Source organism: Desmodus rotundus, chromosome 9, assembly GCF_022682495.2.
Source record: "Desmodus rotundus isolate HL8 chromosome 9, HLdesRot8A.1, whole genome shotgun sequence".
NCBI lineage: Eukaryota > Metazoa > Chordata > Mammalia > Chiroptera > Phyllostomidae > Desmodus > Desmodus rotundus.
Window position 1 is genome coordinate 105,109,917 of NC_071395.1, and position 14,481 is coordinate 105,124,397.

Genomic DNA, 14,481 nt, shown 5'->3' on the forward strand with positions numbered 1-14,481 from the left:
TTTTTCACTTGATTTGCTGTCTGTGAGATGCTGAGACAAAACAACATAGTAGGAAAAGGGTTTTGGTAACAAGGGGAGAGTTTTCTATATAAATTCAGGGAGATCGAGAAAACCCTTCTCCAACAGCTGCTAAGGCAGAAGTACGTTCTCCTTACAGAGAAGCACAGAGAGAACGACACAGGCCCTGGACCAGTGGCTCACAAAGTTGCTACCTGTTGGAGTCACAGGGGGAGCGATAAAAATATCGGAGCCTGGCTCTGGCCTCACAGTACCCTGACCTAATCGGCCTGGTGGATGCCCGGGGGTCAGTGTTTCAGCTCCTCAGGTAATCTTAATGAGCAGCCAAGCCTGAGACCCACCTCCTTCAACTGTCTGTATTACCTGTATTTGTATAATATTAAATTAGGAACACAAGTAACTAAAATATTAAAATATAATTGGTAACATCGAAAATGGTAGAGAAAATGACCCTGAACGTGAAACACTGAACTTTGACCCATTTCAGGCGGAAACATTGGTAATTCTCTTTTCTCTTTCAGATCATTCTAATGAAGGGGGACAGTGGGGCATGGCCTGCAATGGGAAATTCCGGGAGACAGCACACTGGATGTTCTTAAACAGTCAAAACCAAACTCAGGAGAAACATCACTCTGTGTACCGCCTGCTAAAATGTTTTCCTGTAGTCTGGTGAAGTAGACTTGAGAGTTAACATCAGGACCACACAGGCCAGTTATGTATCGTCTATCTATACTGCGCCTATTTACTGCATAGAGCAGACGGAATGTAATACTTTTCATTTGTATGCCTGTTTTCTTTTTAAACCAGTTTCTCTGTTGCCTTTTTGGAATTCTGCAATAAAGGACCCTAGTTAGGTAAACATCAGGAAATTTCACTGAGTGGACCCAACTGATGTTTGCAGACACCGCCAAGGACCCTGCTTGTGTCTCCCAGGGAAACCAGACTCAGCACGTCAACACGTGCTTTAAAGAATGGTAGGAAAAGATGGCTTTTATTATCAGGTTTGGCCTATATTACACTAGCAATCCACTAAGTGAGTCATAGCAACTTAGTGATAATTTCATATTAAGTAGTGTATTTGTAAATCGAGCAATCTACTTAAATGATATAAATGCCTATATTTAATTTAAACTGCTTAATTTAATCTTTCTTTCAAAATATTAAATAGAGTAAGTATTTCAGTTCACCCTAAGAAACCGTGGGTAGTAAGGACCCCTATATATATACTACTACTTTTTCCCTAAACATACATACCTTTGATAGAGTTTAATTTATAAATTGGCACAGTAAGAGATAAATACACATAACTAATAATAAAATAGAACAATGATAAGACTATACTGTAATAAAAGTTATGTGAACGGGGTCTCTCAGCAGACTAACACAAATTTCTTTTTTCTTCATCACAATTTATAGATAGAAGACCCATTCTTTCTGTAGATCTTAGCCACTTCAGCATACAATTTTTTTTCCTTTTCTTATTAAGAACTTTCACGGAGAGGAAGCACTTTCCAGCTTCTCTCAGGCATATCCAGCGTCCCTGCCCTCGAGCTTCAGGGCCCTTATTAAGTAAATACAGGCGACTGAACACAGGCACTGCGGTAGCAAGACGGCTGATCTGACAACCAGGGCAGCTGCGAAGTGACACGCGGGCGGGTGGAGGACAGAGTGCGGATGTGCTGGACAAAGGCATGACGCTCAGCCCAGGTGGGATGGAGCCAGACAGCACGAGGTTTCTTCCTGCTACTCAGAATGGCATGCAATTTAGAACTTACAAATTGTGTTCTGGAATTTTCCCTCTACTATTTTTGGACCATGGTTGACTGAGTAACTAAAACTGCAGGAAGCAAAACCACGGATTGGAGGGAAGACCACTGTATACTGAAAAGCATATAAAATAAGCATGCATAATATAACAAATAATTATGAAGCAAACGTCTGTGTATCCCAACACCCAAGTCGAGAAACAGAGCATTGTTCTCCAACAGAGCCCTCGATGTGTCTTCTCTCGACCACATCTCTTGCCTTCCCCCCTGCAGATAATCACCATCCTGCCTTTTCAAGTAGCCTCTTCATTGATTTGCTTTATAGTTTTATCACCTTAGGTATGCCTCCTAAACCATATGGTTTGGTTCTACATGTTTTTGAATTTTATGTAAGTGGAATCTTAATAGAGGCATTGTGTGTTTTTTTTATTCTTTCACTCAGTACTGTGTACGGGATGTGGCAGGCAGCCTCTAGGTGGCCCGGTGATGTCTGCCTCCTGGTCTCATGTATTTCCCTCCCTGTGAGTACTTTGCTTCTGCTAAACATCAAGTGATTAAGTTACGAAACACTGTGACTTGCTTCTTGCTAGCCAACTTTCTCTCTCCCTCACTGGCTTTGATGAAGTAAGCAGTTGTATGGCAGAGATACACACGTTTGTGCCAAAGCACGGAGAATAGTCTCCATCTGACGGCAGCAAGGGATGGAGGCTGTGACTCTAAAGGCCCTCAAGGAACTGGATCCTGTCAACAACCACACGAGTGAACTTGGATTTGGATTCTCCCTCAGTCAAGACTTTGGATGAGATGCCAGTGCCAGCTAACCCCTTGATTCCAGCGAAAAGATGATGAAATAGAGAGGCCAGCTGAGCTGTGTCTGGATTCTCGATCCACAATGTAAGTGATTTAATGGGCGTGTTACTCCTACGGAGAGCTGGGGTTCAGTCCCACTGAAGACCTCTGGCAACTGGAACAGCATGCCAGCCCTGGAGGAAAGGAAGCTATGGCATTGACCAGAACTTCCCGTCCACTGGTTGGGCAGGGCTCCTAGAGACATTAACTCCAACCTGTGGCCTGCCCAGAGTCTGCTCCTTGATCCAGAGAGAGTCCTCAGGCAGAGAGGTACAGGTGCCTGCTGTGAGAAACCCTCTTTTTATAATAACATGAGGATGGGTGGGAGCAGAGCTAGAAATCCTGAAATCTGCTATACTCCGCTTTCTGCAGAGAGCAACAGAACAATTGACAGATAAGGATAAGGATTCTAGAAGGAAAAACAAGACACAAGGCTCTTGGATTTGCGTGCCTGGAAAATTAAGATTTATTTAAGATTTAGGAGCATCTCCTATGACAAAATCTGCCAGGGAAGAAATATGTCAATTGGGATAACATCTTGGTTGAAGAATTTCGTAGAAAATTCAAACTTTCTTTTCATTTAGGAGAGAGAGAGTAACACGGTGGGCAGAAGGGGTCAGTATATCTGGAGGCCAAAATCAGCTTAAGAATCAGTCGGACCTGAGGTTTTTCACTTGGCCTCTGATGACTCATTTCAGTTGGATGATATTAAGAAGATTGGTTGACAAAAACCAGGTGGGCACAGGTCAGGGCAATCAGCAGCAGGAAGCACTAGAACAGACTGGGCGGCAGCAGGTGGTCTGGCAGCAGGTAGTCTGGCAGCAGCTGGGGCGGCAGCAGCTGGAGCCACAGCAAGAGGGGCGGCAGCAGCTGGAGCCACAGCAAGAGGGGCGGCAGCAGCTAGAAATGCAGCAGGTGGGGCGGCAACAGCTGGTCTGGCAGCAGCTGGGGCGGCAGCAGCTAGAGATGCCACAAGTGGGCCTGCAGCAGCTGGAGCCACAGCAGCTGGAGCCACAGCAAGAGGGGCGGCAGCAACTAGAAATGCAGCAGGTGGGGCGGCAGCAGCTGGTCTGGCAGCAGCTGGGGCGGCAGCAGCTAGAGATGCAGCAGGATGGGCGGCAGCAGCTGGAGCCACAGCAGCTGGAGCCACAGCAAGAGGGGCGGCAGCAGCTGGACACACAGCAGGTGGGGCGGCAGCAGCTGGTCTGGCAGCAGCTGGGGCGGCAGCAGCTAGAGATGCAGCAGGATGGGCGGCAGCAGCTGGAGCCACAGCAGCTGGAACCACAGCAAGAGGGGCGGCAGCAACTGGACACACAGCAGCTGGGGCGGCAGCAGCTGGACACACAGCAGCTGGGGCGGCAGCAGCTGGTCTGGCAGCAGCTGGGGCGGCAGCAGGTCTCCTGGCCACAGCCCTGGTCAGAGCAGACGGATCCAGAACAGGAGTTGACCATGGTGTCTGAGAGTGGAGGTTCTGAGTGAGTTTCCAGGAAGGTGTGTTTGGAAGGTTTGGAAGTCTGCTTGTCCAGGTCCCCTTTTATACCCTGCTAAGGGGCTGCTGTCATCAGACGCAGTGCTCTGTCCTTGTCATTGTTTGTCCTAATTAACAGGCGATTATCAAATTAGCCAAGTTTGTTTTCCTGGTTGACCTTTTCAAGATGGATGGAAAACATTGTTTCCTTTTCCTGAAGGGTTAGGACTCATCACTTGAGCTCCTCCTGAATCACCTCTCACCTGTCTCTCTTGCCTCAGCTTCCTCAAAGAGAGCTGTCCCGTGTTGGTGCCTTTAGAAAGTACATGTGCTCATCTCATGCTGCACAGCCCAGCACGTCTCCCTGTGGGCGAGAAAGACTCTAATAAGCTGCATTTTAGTTTGGTGGCTCATTCACTGTGGGTCAGGTGGGTGGAGAAGTTTTGAACGTGAAACAGGGCATCCCTGGCATGAGAATAAGGCTCTTAGGACTTTTCCCTCCCCATTGCACATCGCGACCCACTTTCTAGACTTTCAGGTGGGAAACAGATCATTCCTTCTGAGGAGGAAAAGTAAGTGTTTCTTCTTTTCCCTCAGCTTTATGGAGGTGCACTCAATATACAAAAAGTTACACATGTCCGATGTATCCATTTTGATGAGTTTGGACTTAATGCATGCTCCACAATACTGTTTCCATAACTGAGGCGTAAACCTATTCATCACCACTGCAGAGTTCTTGTGTCGACCGTTGTGTGTGTGTGTGTGTGTGTGTGTTAATGACACTTAGCATGAGGTCTCCTCTCAACAAGCTTTTAAGTTGCATCGTACTGTTATTGCTAGAGCTACAGGCACAGTATTGTGGAGCAGATTTCTAAGATCATCTTGTCTATCTTTAGCTTTACACCCACTGAGCAACCACTGCCCCGTTCCTCCTTCCCCCTGTTCCTCAAACCACCGTTTTACTCTCTGCTTCTGTGAATTTGACTGCAAGTGGTACCTCGGTACTGGTAGTGAATTCATTCTGGAACTCGTGAGGAGGGCCCAAACCAATGGGTACCTAACAATGAAGCATTTTCTCTGGGGGGGGGGGGGGACAGCATCATGACTCATACAAGTCCCAGCACGTGGGACGAGTCCCGAGCAAGCGCCGAGTGCTGAGACGGTATTTCTCATCAAATTGTGACGAGGACAGGGTTTGAGGAGCTCTGAAGCCGACGAGTACCAGTGTGTGACCGCACTTTAAATATCTCAGTGAGCGGAATCATGCAACTTTTGTGCCTCCGTGACTGATTCCGCTTAGCACAGTGCCCTCCAGATCCATCTGTGTTGTCGCAAATGGAGGGATTTATTTCAGGCTGAATAACGTACCCTTGCGTTGATGTGTCGGTGTTGGCATTCACGGTCCAGTGGCAATGTTGATAGGCAGCGAGCGTGATTCACACTGAACTAATATTGGCAAACATCTATGTCTTTTTCATCGCAGACAGCTTCAGTCTTTCTCATGGATGTGCAGTGGACAGACCCAGACCAGCTGTCCTCAACCTCTTCCTCCGCCTGCCACCCAGAGAAACGCGGCTCCCATTCAGGACGGCCTGCCCAGGGAGGAGGTGCTGAGAGGGAATACAACATCAGGGAACGTGGGTGCTTCAGATCTATTCTCCCAAGTACTTCAAATATGTTCACAGCCCCCCACACTCATGCACCCTGCACACGGAGGACTCCCCATCTAGGTCTAGGGAGGCTCTGGCGGCTCCTCCCGTGAGGTTCGGTATCTGTGCGAGGATGTCCAGAGCTTTTTGAATCTCGATTCTGTCATGCAGCAGATCCAGTCTCCCCCGGCTTTACAGCCTCCGAATATTTGGATGACAAGACTCGTACGTTTTATTTCTCATTTCCACATGTTATGAGAAGACTCTCAACCCAGCTGAGATGCTCTTGGCCCTGTTCTCAGGAAGACGAGTCCGAGACAGAAATGACTCCCGGAAACCATCCTGAAGTTGGAAGTGATGCAACTTGCGCAGAACGTGCTGCAAAAACAGATTTTAAGGTAGTGGCCCTCTCTCCCTGACTTTCCTTGACTCCCAAGGGGAAGGTGTGTAAAGGAGCCAGCCGATGGTCTGTCAGCACCCCTCATTTTTTGCAGCACTGGTCAGTTGGTCAGATGGTTGCTGTATGTGAGAGGCTGGCTTGCCCTAAATCACTGCGATGGGCAGATACAGGACAAGTGAGTGTCTGGTAGGATCTAACCTGAGTCACCATGGGGGATGTGGTTTATGGGACGGCAGCTGCAGAGCTGGTCAGTGGAGGGATTTAACGCTAAGCTAGTGTCACGAAGGAAGAATCAAAACCCAGACGGAGGAGATTGAATAAAATGGGTGAGCATTCCTTTGAACCTTAAACGACTTACAAGTCTAATAAACCGGACCTCTCATGGGGTTTTTTTGGCCAATTTTCACTTCTGCCCTGGCTCGACTTTTTGGAGACACAGACAGGACGATAGCAGCTCGGGCTCCTGACTGGGCCCTGCTGGGAGGTGTGCCCGGTGCTCGGAGCCTGCCTGGTCTTAGCTCTGATGCGCCCAGGTGCGGCGCTTCACTGGCAGCGTCCCCCCGAGCCTCTTCTTGTGTCACAGAAAGATGAGGGGACAAAAGCAGATTTCAGGTTGCTGTGAGAGCCTCATGATGGAGTCTGACAAAATTCTAAGAATTCCATAAATCTTTTCTTCGGGGAAAAGGGTATCTCCAAGGAGCCCCGATGACTGAGTCCTACTAATAACTCAGTAGAGACAGTTTTTATTTATAGTAATTTACTATATATGTTTTTCATAGTGTGTGTCTCTTACGATTGGCTTAAAATTATGTTTCTGAATCCCTCATGATTTCTTCTAGTACATAAACAGTTTCATTTTTATATTGAATTTTTCACCCAAACGGAATTGGTTTTGGTTTAGAGAATGAATTGTTAGCTCTCTCCTTTCTTTATCCAGAAGTTAACTAGCTTTCCTGTTTAATTTTTATAATAGCCTGTTTCCATGGTGACTTTAAACTAAAATTTTTAGTATACTTAATTCCTATACTCTTTAAGGTCTATTTGGAGACACACCTCACTGTGTGAATGTCCCTGGGGGGGGGGGGTGTCTCTAACGTGATTCTCGGTCCTACAAATCCATTAATTTATGACTGTGTATTGAAGTCCCTTTTACCTGACTACTTTTTTCTTTTACTCCTCTCTATGTTGATGATTTTATTTTAGAATCGATCAGTGTTTTCAGGATTAGTCATGGAAAATCACAATTTTTAAAAGTATCGACTTTCATCCCAAATATCCCTTCGTGATCATCCAAAGGAGAAAGAATCCAAAGTACAATACCCAGCCGTGCGTGCTAAAAAGGTAATTCTGCTGAGACAGGTTATGACTTAGGAAAGAGCTATAGAACTCGGGGAAAATTATTTTTCTCTACAGCTATATTTCCAGGTCAATGCTAAATGTATCATGTCTCCTAAATCTTGAACGTAACTAAGTAGGCTACAGGGATATATACAACCTGTATTTCTCTACTTCTAGCAAACATCTACCCACTGCAAGCCTGTCTTCCTTGCAGAAATTAACTAAGCCATAAACTGATAATTATCAAAAAAGTGGTATTTTAATTCCCAGAAGAAAAGTGGTTCTCTTGTAAGAAAGACTAATCTATCAGAACCCTTTAGTCGCAGAAGAAAATAGATAGGTTTATAATGAAACTTTTAAAAAGCCATAGGAACAGGAGATAAATAAAACAGATACAAACTTACTAAATCCAACAGTATTCAAATTAGACAATACGTCTTGCAACTGAAAAGTGTCAGTGTTTGCCTGCAAGCAGGACACCTCAAAACATTTTCCCACAGAGGTGAATGAATGAATGAATGAATGAACAAATAAGTAAATTCAAACTTGAAACAGTTAAGGTGTCATTTACAGGTGGGTGGTGGAACAAACCAAACTCTATATGGACAGCTATCAGTACACTGAACAGCTCGTGTGATCTCCGGGAAATGATGCCGAGTGTAAAAAGCCAGTCGCCAAAGGCTACACACGGTAAGATTCCATTTGTAGAACACGCTGGAAAGACAGCTGTAGAGATGGAGAGCAGAGTAGTGGTGGCCCAGGGTTCTGGATGATGAGCAGGAGGGAGTGGCTGTGGCTACGGAAGGGCAGCCTCATGCAGAAGGGCAGTTCTGTATCTTGATTGAGACGGTGGTGACTCAAATCTCGACAGGACACGTGATTGTATTGCATAGAATTGCACACACACATACATTCTGTGCATCTATAGTTATTTCAAGTAAAATGTGAAAAAAGGTTAATTGTTTGTAAAAGGGAATATGCGTACCGTTCACCTTTATCACCTTTTAGTATTTGTGACCATTTTTTTTTTATCTTACGCCACACAACGCACAGATGAGAAGGAAGGGATCCGAAAGTGCAGGGACGTGGATATGGTAGAATAGGCTGAGTCCTAAGGCCAGAAAACCCAACTCACTAGATTCCCTCGGACGGCTCAGGGGCACACGGTGTACTAACGTAATAAGGAAAGAACAGGTAGGGGAGTCACAGCGTACTGAGAAATTCAGTAGCGGCTGTTTAAAGCTGACGCTTGTGGTAGTGAATATTGTCACTGAACTTTGCTCCATGGAAGTAGTAGGGATGATAATATCCCCAAATTACACGTGTGGTGAGTAGCAACTTTGGAATGACAACCAGGGCAGAGTGAGGTGTGAGTCAGTGATCTATCAATATGGGCAATAGAGCTTGGTGTCCCTCAGAAAAGGGAATACGCAGCTAACGAGGATACAGCTTTGTGTACAAGAGGGGATCAACCCCCCCAAAATGGAATTATCTTCTGGAGGGCAGGCCCCTTGTAGTACAGGCTTCCCCCACTAGGTGAGTGTTCTAGGAACCCATCTGTAGCAGTGAACCAGCTGGTGTTGTTGTGAGAGGCTGCATTTGGCTTCAGTGAATTTTTTGTGAAGACTCTTTTAATGCCTTTGCCCACTTCACAATGGGTGATTTACGGGCAAACCCACCCACACTATGCTGAGCGTTCAGCAATTTTGGGCCAAAAGTGGCATGAGCCCCATGCCCCACCCTCCCTATTCACCAGATCTCACCCCAAGTGACTTTCTTTTTGTTTCTGGATGAAAAAAGTCCTCAAAGGGAAATGTTTTACCGATGTGGAAGAGGTGAAACAAAAAAATGGCAAATACACTAAAAGGCATCAATATATATGAGTTCAAAAACTGTTTTGAACAGTGAAAAAAAGGTCTCAATAGGTGTATTGCATCAAATGGAAAGTACTTTTGAGGTGACTGAAGTTTAAACATGTAAGAATAAATACACAATTTTTTAATAAATAAATTCCAGTTTTGGAGGGTGGGGGGTATGCTGTGTGTGTGTGTTTAAAAGCACCTAATAAATGAGCAAAAGGCTGAGGTCAGTGACCCCAATGGAAAATCATGACCCCTCACCCAGGTTCTAGATCTGAGCCAGCTCTTGCACCCACAAACCATGGACCCACCAAAACAGGCCAGTCCTCCAAAACAAGGGACCGCCGAAGTTTATAAAGTAGTTATCTCTCCAGTCCTTTCCCAAAGGAATCTACAGCCACTTCCTCAGGGAAAACTGGCATACCCCTATATTTGGATGCAGTTGGATACAGGGTATGAATTTATAATGACAAATACCCAAAATGCCAACATGGTCCCTTGGTACAATACATTAATCCAGAAACCCAGGGTTGAAGGAGGAGTTCACCCCAATGATCCATTGGGGTCTATGCCTTCCTCCCCCGTAACTGTAGGCTCTGGGCATCTAGATTTCTTAGCTCTAACAGAAGAAAGTTACCTCTAAAGAGACATGGTAAAGATCTGATTGGAATTTAAGCTATGACTGCCTCCTAATTCCTTTGAGCTTTAGTACCAGAGTATCAGCAGGCAAAGGAAGGAGCAATGGGGTCAAGGAAGAGTATGTTTAGCATTTAGGTGATCACCCAAGGGTGTTCTTGGTATTTCTATTTCCAGTTTTCACTGATTTGGGACAAGTATAACAGCTGTGGTGGATGAGGACATAGTAGCCAAGGACGCAGAATCCTCGGGGACAAGGATTTGGTCCCTCCACTCAGCAGCCCTGCTTGAACAGCAGGGGTGCTGCCCACAAACTCTCCTCTTGTAGGTTTCTAAAGAAATTGTTACTAACCAGTTGGACTGAGCTTAGTGGAAAGACGCATGGACCTGAACAGTGTTGGGGGGGGGGCTGTATTACACCCCATCCAGATCCCTTTTGCCATAAAACACCTCATCCCCGAGGAGGTGTGAGTATGGCCAACACTGTTCAACCGCATGTTCTCCAGGTCATTGTTGTCATCTAACGGAGCCTCCACCCCTCACGGTGTGACCCTCCACCCCTACTCCCCATCAGGGTGGGCCAGAGCTAGTGAGAACTGATGCAGGTGTACAAAGCCCCAACTACCTCGCCTCTGGGGGCGGGGGTGGTCTGTGGTACTGTTCACACCGCTAATCCATGGGGTCAGATGCTCTTAAAATTCCACTGCAGCTGTAGTTTGGCTTCTCTTCTTTTACTCTCCTATCCTTCTTCCCTCCGTTTCTTACTGTTTTCTCCTGAGAGCGCTTCCTGATAACATCACTTGAGCAAGAACCCTCATGTCGAGCTCTGCTTTTAATAAACCCAACATAAGACACACAGGTTGGGGGGTCCCCCATAAACCGAGCCCCTTTAAGGTGAAAGGTGCTAATGTGGTGAGCCGTGTTACCTGTGGGGGTGCCCCGCCTCTTGGACATAATAAATTGAGACAAACAAGTGAAGACTACTCATCTAAACACAGTTGTGCAAAAACCGGCAAGAAGAAAGAGCAGATGTTGAAAACATGTAGTGGTCCAGTTGACAATAACTCAAGGCTGGACTGTGACCACATAGCAACCATTCGTAATACATGAAAACTGTTTTGAGGGCACTGGTAATGAGATTTGGACCACTGGTGTCTCAGATGGAGTGCCCTCGGGAGCAGACCCCAAAACAGGGGATTCAAATCAAATAGTTTATTAGGAAGAGAATGCTAAGAAGCACTGCAGGGAAGTGGCCCAGGGAATTGATGGTGTATAGAATAGAATGGTGTAATGAGGAAATTATTCCTGGGGGCAGCAGGGGTTCATCCCACTGAGGCCCACTAGCGAGTAGCACAACTTGCCCCCACTCGAGGGGAGAGTATCCACCCGGCACGCCCGTCCATTGGTTAGGCACAGCTCCCGCAGACTTGAACTCTCTGGCCAGCTCAGAGCTTGTGCCTTCATCCAGAGGAAGGACTCAGGCAGAGAGTTCGAGGAGCTTGCTGTGAGAAACCATCTTATTATTATAAATACGGATGATGAGGGAGTGCAGTTAGAAACCCTGGTAGCACCTACAATAGTCTCTGCTCTGCGGAGAGCAGTGGAGCAATTGAAAGCTAAGGATGGTGAGTCAAGAAGGAATAACAATCAGACACAAGGCTCTTGTATGCCTGGAAAATTAAGATTTATTTAAGATTTAGGATTGGATTCATATGGAAAAATCTGGCAGAAAGAAATATATCAATAGGGATGATATGTTGGTTGAAATATTTCAGAGAAAATTCAAACTTTGTGTTCTTTTGGGAGAGAGTTAGTAACATGGTAGGCGGAAGGGGTCAGTATATCTGGAGGCCAAAATCAGCTTAAGAATCAGTCGGACCTGAGGTTTTTCACTTGGCCTCTGATGACTCATTTCAGTTGGATGATATTAAGAAGATTGGTTGACAAAAACCAGGTGGGCACAGGTCAGGGCAATCAGCAGCAGGAAGCACTAGAACAGACTGGGCGGCAGCAGGTGGTCTGGCAGCAGGTAGTCTGGCAGCAGCTGGGGCGGCAGCAGCTGGAGCCACAGCAAGAGGGGCGGCAGCAGCTGGAGCCACAGCAAGAGGGGCGGCAGCAGCTAGAAATGCAGCAGGTGGGGCGGCAACAGCTGGTCTGGCAGCAGCTGGGGCGGCAGCAGCTAGAGATGCCACAAGTGGGCCTGCAGCAGCTGGAGCCACAGCAGCTGGAGCCACAGCAAGAGGGGCGGCAGCAACTAGAAATGCAGCAGGTGGGGCGGCAGCAGCTGGTCTGGCAGCAGCTGGGGCGGCAGCAGCTAGAGATGCAGCAGGATGGGCGGCAGCAGCTGGAGCCACAGCAGCTGGAGCCACAGCAAGAGGGGCGGCAGCAGCTGGACACACAGCAGGTGGGGCGGCAGCAGCTGGTCTGGCAGCAGCTGGGGCGGCAGCAGCTAGAGATGCAGCAGGATGGGCGGCAGCAGCTGGAGCCACAGCAGCTGGAACCACAGCAAGAGGGGCGGCAGCAACTGGACACACAGCAGCTGGGGCGGCAGCAGCTGGACACACAGCAGCTGGGGCGGCAGCAGCTGGTCTGGCAGCAGCTGGGGCGGCAGCAGGTCTCCTGGCCACAGCCCTGGTCAGAGCAGACGGATCCAGAACAGGAGTTGACCATGGTGTCTGAGAGTGGAGGTTCTGAGTGAGTTTCCAGGAAGGTGTGTTTGGAAGGTTTGGAAGTCTGCTTGTCCAGGTCCCCTTTTATACCCTGCTAAGGGGCTGCTGTCATCAGACGCAGTGCTCTGTCCTTGTCATTGTTTGTCCTAATTAACAGGCGATTATCAAATTAGCCAAGTTTGTTTTCCTGGTTGACCTTTTCAAGATGGATGGAAAACATTGTTTCCTTTTCCTGAAGGGTTAGGATTTATCCCACGGTCTCTTCCTGCATCGTACCTTGACTGTCTTCCTTTGCGTGCATCACCGTGGTTCAGATGCTGGTAGAATACTGTAAGCTGAGTGTGTTGACTCTCACTCCATCTGCTCTTCCCTCATGAGTCATCTCCTGTCATTCCTTCCTGTAGGCATCGCTTATGTTTACAGATATTGCAGCTCCTTCCACAGAGCAGTTGTTATGTGGACCTTGACATGAAATAGTCCACACGTAACTCTTACCCATTGGTGGCTCTTACCCATGCCCACTATTTTTGCAGCATTACTTATGCGGAAAGATTTAGCCACAGATCCAAAGGATGGAATCTTAACATGGAAAACAAGGTTAAATCCATCAGTGTGGTCAACTATTTGCACCAAAAAAAAAAAAAGGTCAGTCATGAGGTCGGAGGTCAGGAGAATCGCCAAGACACCCAGACTTGTCCTATTTCCTGGACTTGAAAATATTGTCAGGTTTCCTCTTTATATAGAACAAATGTATCTGGAATGGGTATAGCCCTTCAGAAATCACCACCGGAATTGATAAAGTGCTAATGTTACTGCAAATATGTATATTTATACACAAAATAGAATATACAGTATAACCTGAATTAGGTAAAAAAAATATATAGAATAATATTGACAAAATTACCAGAAATATTAATAGTAATTATCTCTGACAGATAGGCTTATGGAAACTTTTCATTTTATTCTGAACACTTTTATCTTCTAGTTTTTCTTTGATGACTTGTTTTTCTTTGGTAAACATAAAAAAAATTAAAAGTCTTTCATGCTCCTATAATCTTTTGAGATCTTCTGGGGAGGAAGGAACTTTCCTAGACCCTCCTTGCTTTTCCAGCTGATCTAATAACTAAATTCACATGAGATAGATTAATAAGAGAAAACAACCAAATTTAGTTATGTATCTATGTATGGGAACCCCACATACATGGAAGATTCAGGGACCAAAGGTTAAAATGAGGTATATACATGGCATTTTGAGTTTAGGACGAGGTAAGATGCCTTGTGGCATTTGTAGAACAGTAAGAAGAGCAGCTGTTCAATAATTAGAAGTTTTCCCTACCCTATAAATAGGTCATAAAAACTTATTTTGGGTAATAACTCTTATTATGGGCAAGGCCCCTAATTTAAATTCTTCTAGGTAGTTAAGCTCCCCTTGAGCTCAGAGGATCTTGGTTGCCTTAAGGTCAAAATAACCTGCATCCCATACAGACAGGTCTTGGAATGAGTCATTCTGAACCCGTCCAGCATCTGGGGCTGATGGCCGGAGCACCCCAGACCGGCATGCTGCTCAGACAGCCAGTGCCCTGGGCTCCCTGAGGCCCCCACCACGTCCCCGTGATCCAGAAGAAAAAGTTAAAGCCACGAATCCGAGAGAGGGTTTCAGGCTCCTCCTCTAGGGCTAAGCCTGTTGTCTAGTCTGATGAGTTGGTGACTTTGAACAGCTGGTTGTTAAAGTTTTAGAATCTCAGTCTTGCCCTGGAATGCAGATTGGTGCAGTGGTACATTTCACAAGAGAGCATTCAACAAACAAATATACCTTTAAGTTACTCAGT

The 14,481-nt window shown here is 46.4% G+C and overlaps 2 protein-coding genes and 1 long non-coding RNA gene across 4 annotated transcripts in view; 1 reads left to right on the forward strand and 2 right to left on the reverse strand.

Moving 5' to 3' along the window:
* Positions 1-543: 543 nt before the first annotated feature.
* Positions 544-14,481, forward strand: part of LOC112316352 (uncharacterized) — a 29,952-nt gene continuing 16,014 nt past the window's right edge. Inside the window, exons 1-4 of one of the 2 annotated variants that reach the window (XR_011650414.1) lie at positions 544-2,678; positions 5,585-6,148; positions 7,354-7,491; positions 8,062-8,178. This is a non-coding gene — a long non-coding RNA (uncharacterized lncRNA). Of the gene's footprint in view, positions 2,679-5,491; positions 6,149-7,353; positions 7,492-8,061; positions 8,179-14,481 lie in introns of those variants that run through there. The other variant, XR_008425176.2, reaches the window with a different exon arrangement.
* LOC128779275 (keratin-associated protein 4-3-like) lies at positions 2,866-4,376 on the reverse strand. The gene has a single exon (XM_053911706.1). It carries the CDS (start codon positions 4,082-4,084, stop codon positions 3,389-3,391), a length of 696 nt encoding a protein of 231 aa, XP_053767681.1. The 5' UTR covers positions 4,085-4,376; the 3' UTR covers positions 2,866-3,388.
* Positions 11,557-12,897, reverse strand: LOC128779150 (keratin-associated protein 4-3-like). Its single transcript, XM_024573172.3, has one exon. It carries the CDS (start codon positions 12,651-12,653, stop codon positions 11,958-11,960), a length of 696 nt encoding a protein of 231 aa, XP_024428940.2. The 5' UTR covers positions 12,654-12,897; the 3' UTR covers positions 11,557-11,957.

Bases quoted from the DNA above. Each gene is read 5' to 3' on its own strand.
- LOC128779275 (XM_053911706.1), bottom strand. From the start codon at position 4,084: ATGGTCAACTCCTGTTCTGGATCCGTCTGCTCTGACCAGGGCTGTGGC.
- LOC128779150 (XM_024573172.3), bottom strand. From the start codon at position 12,653: ATGGTCAACTCCTGTTCTGGATCCGTCTGCTCTGACCAGGGCTGTGGC.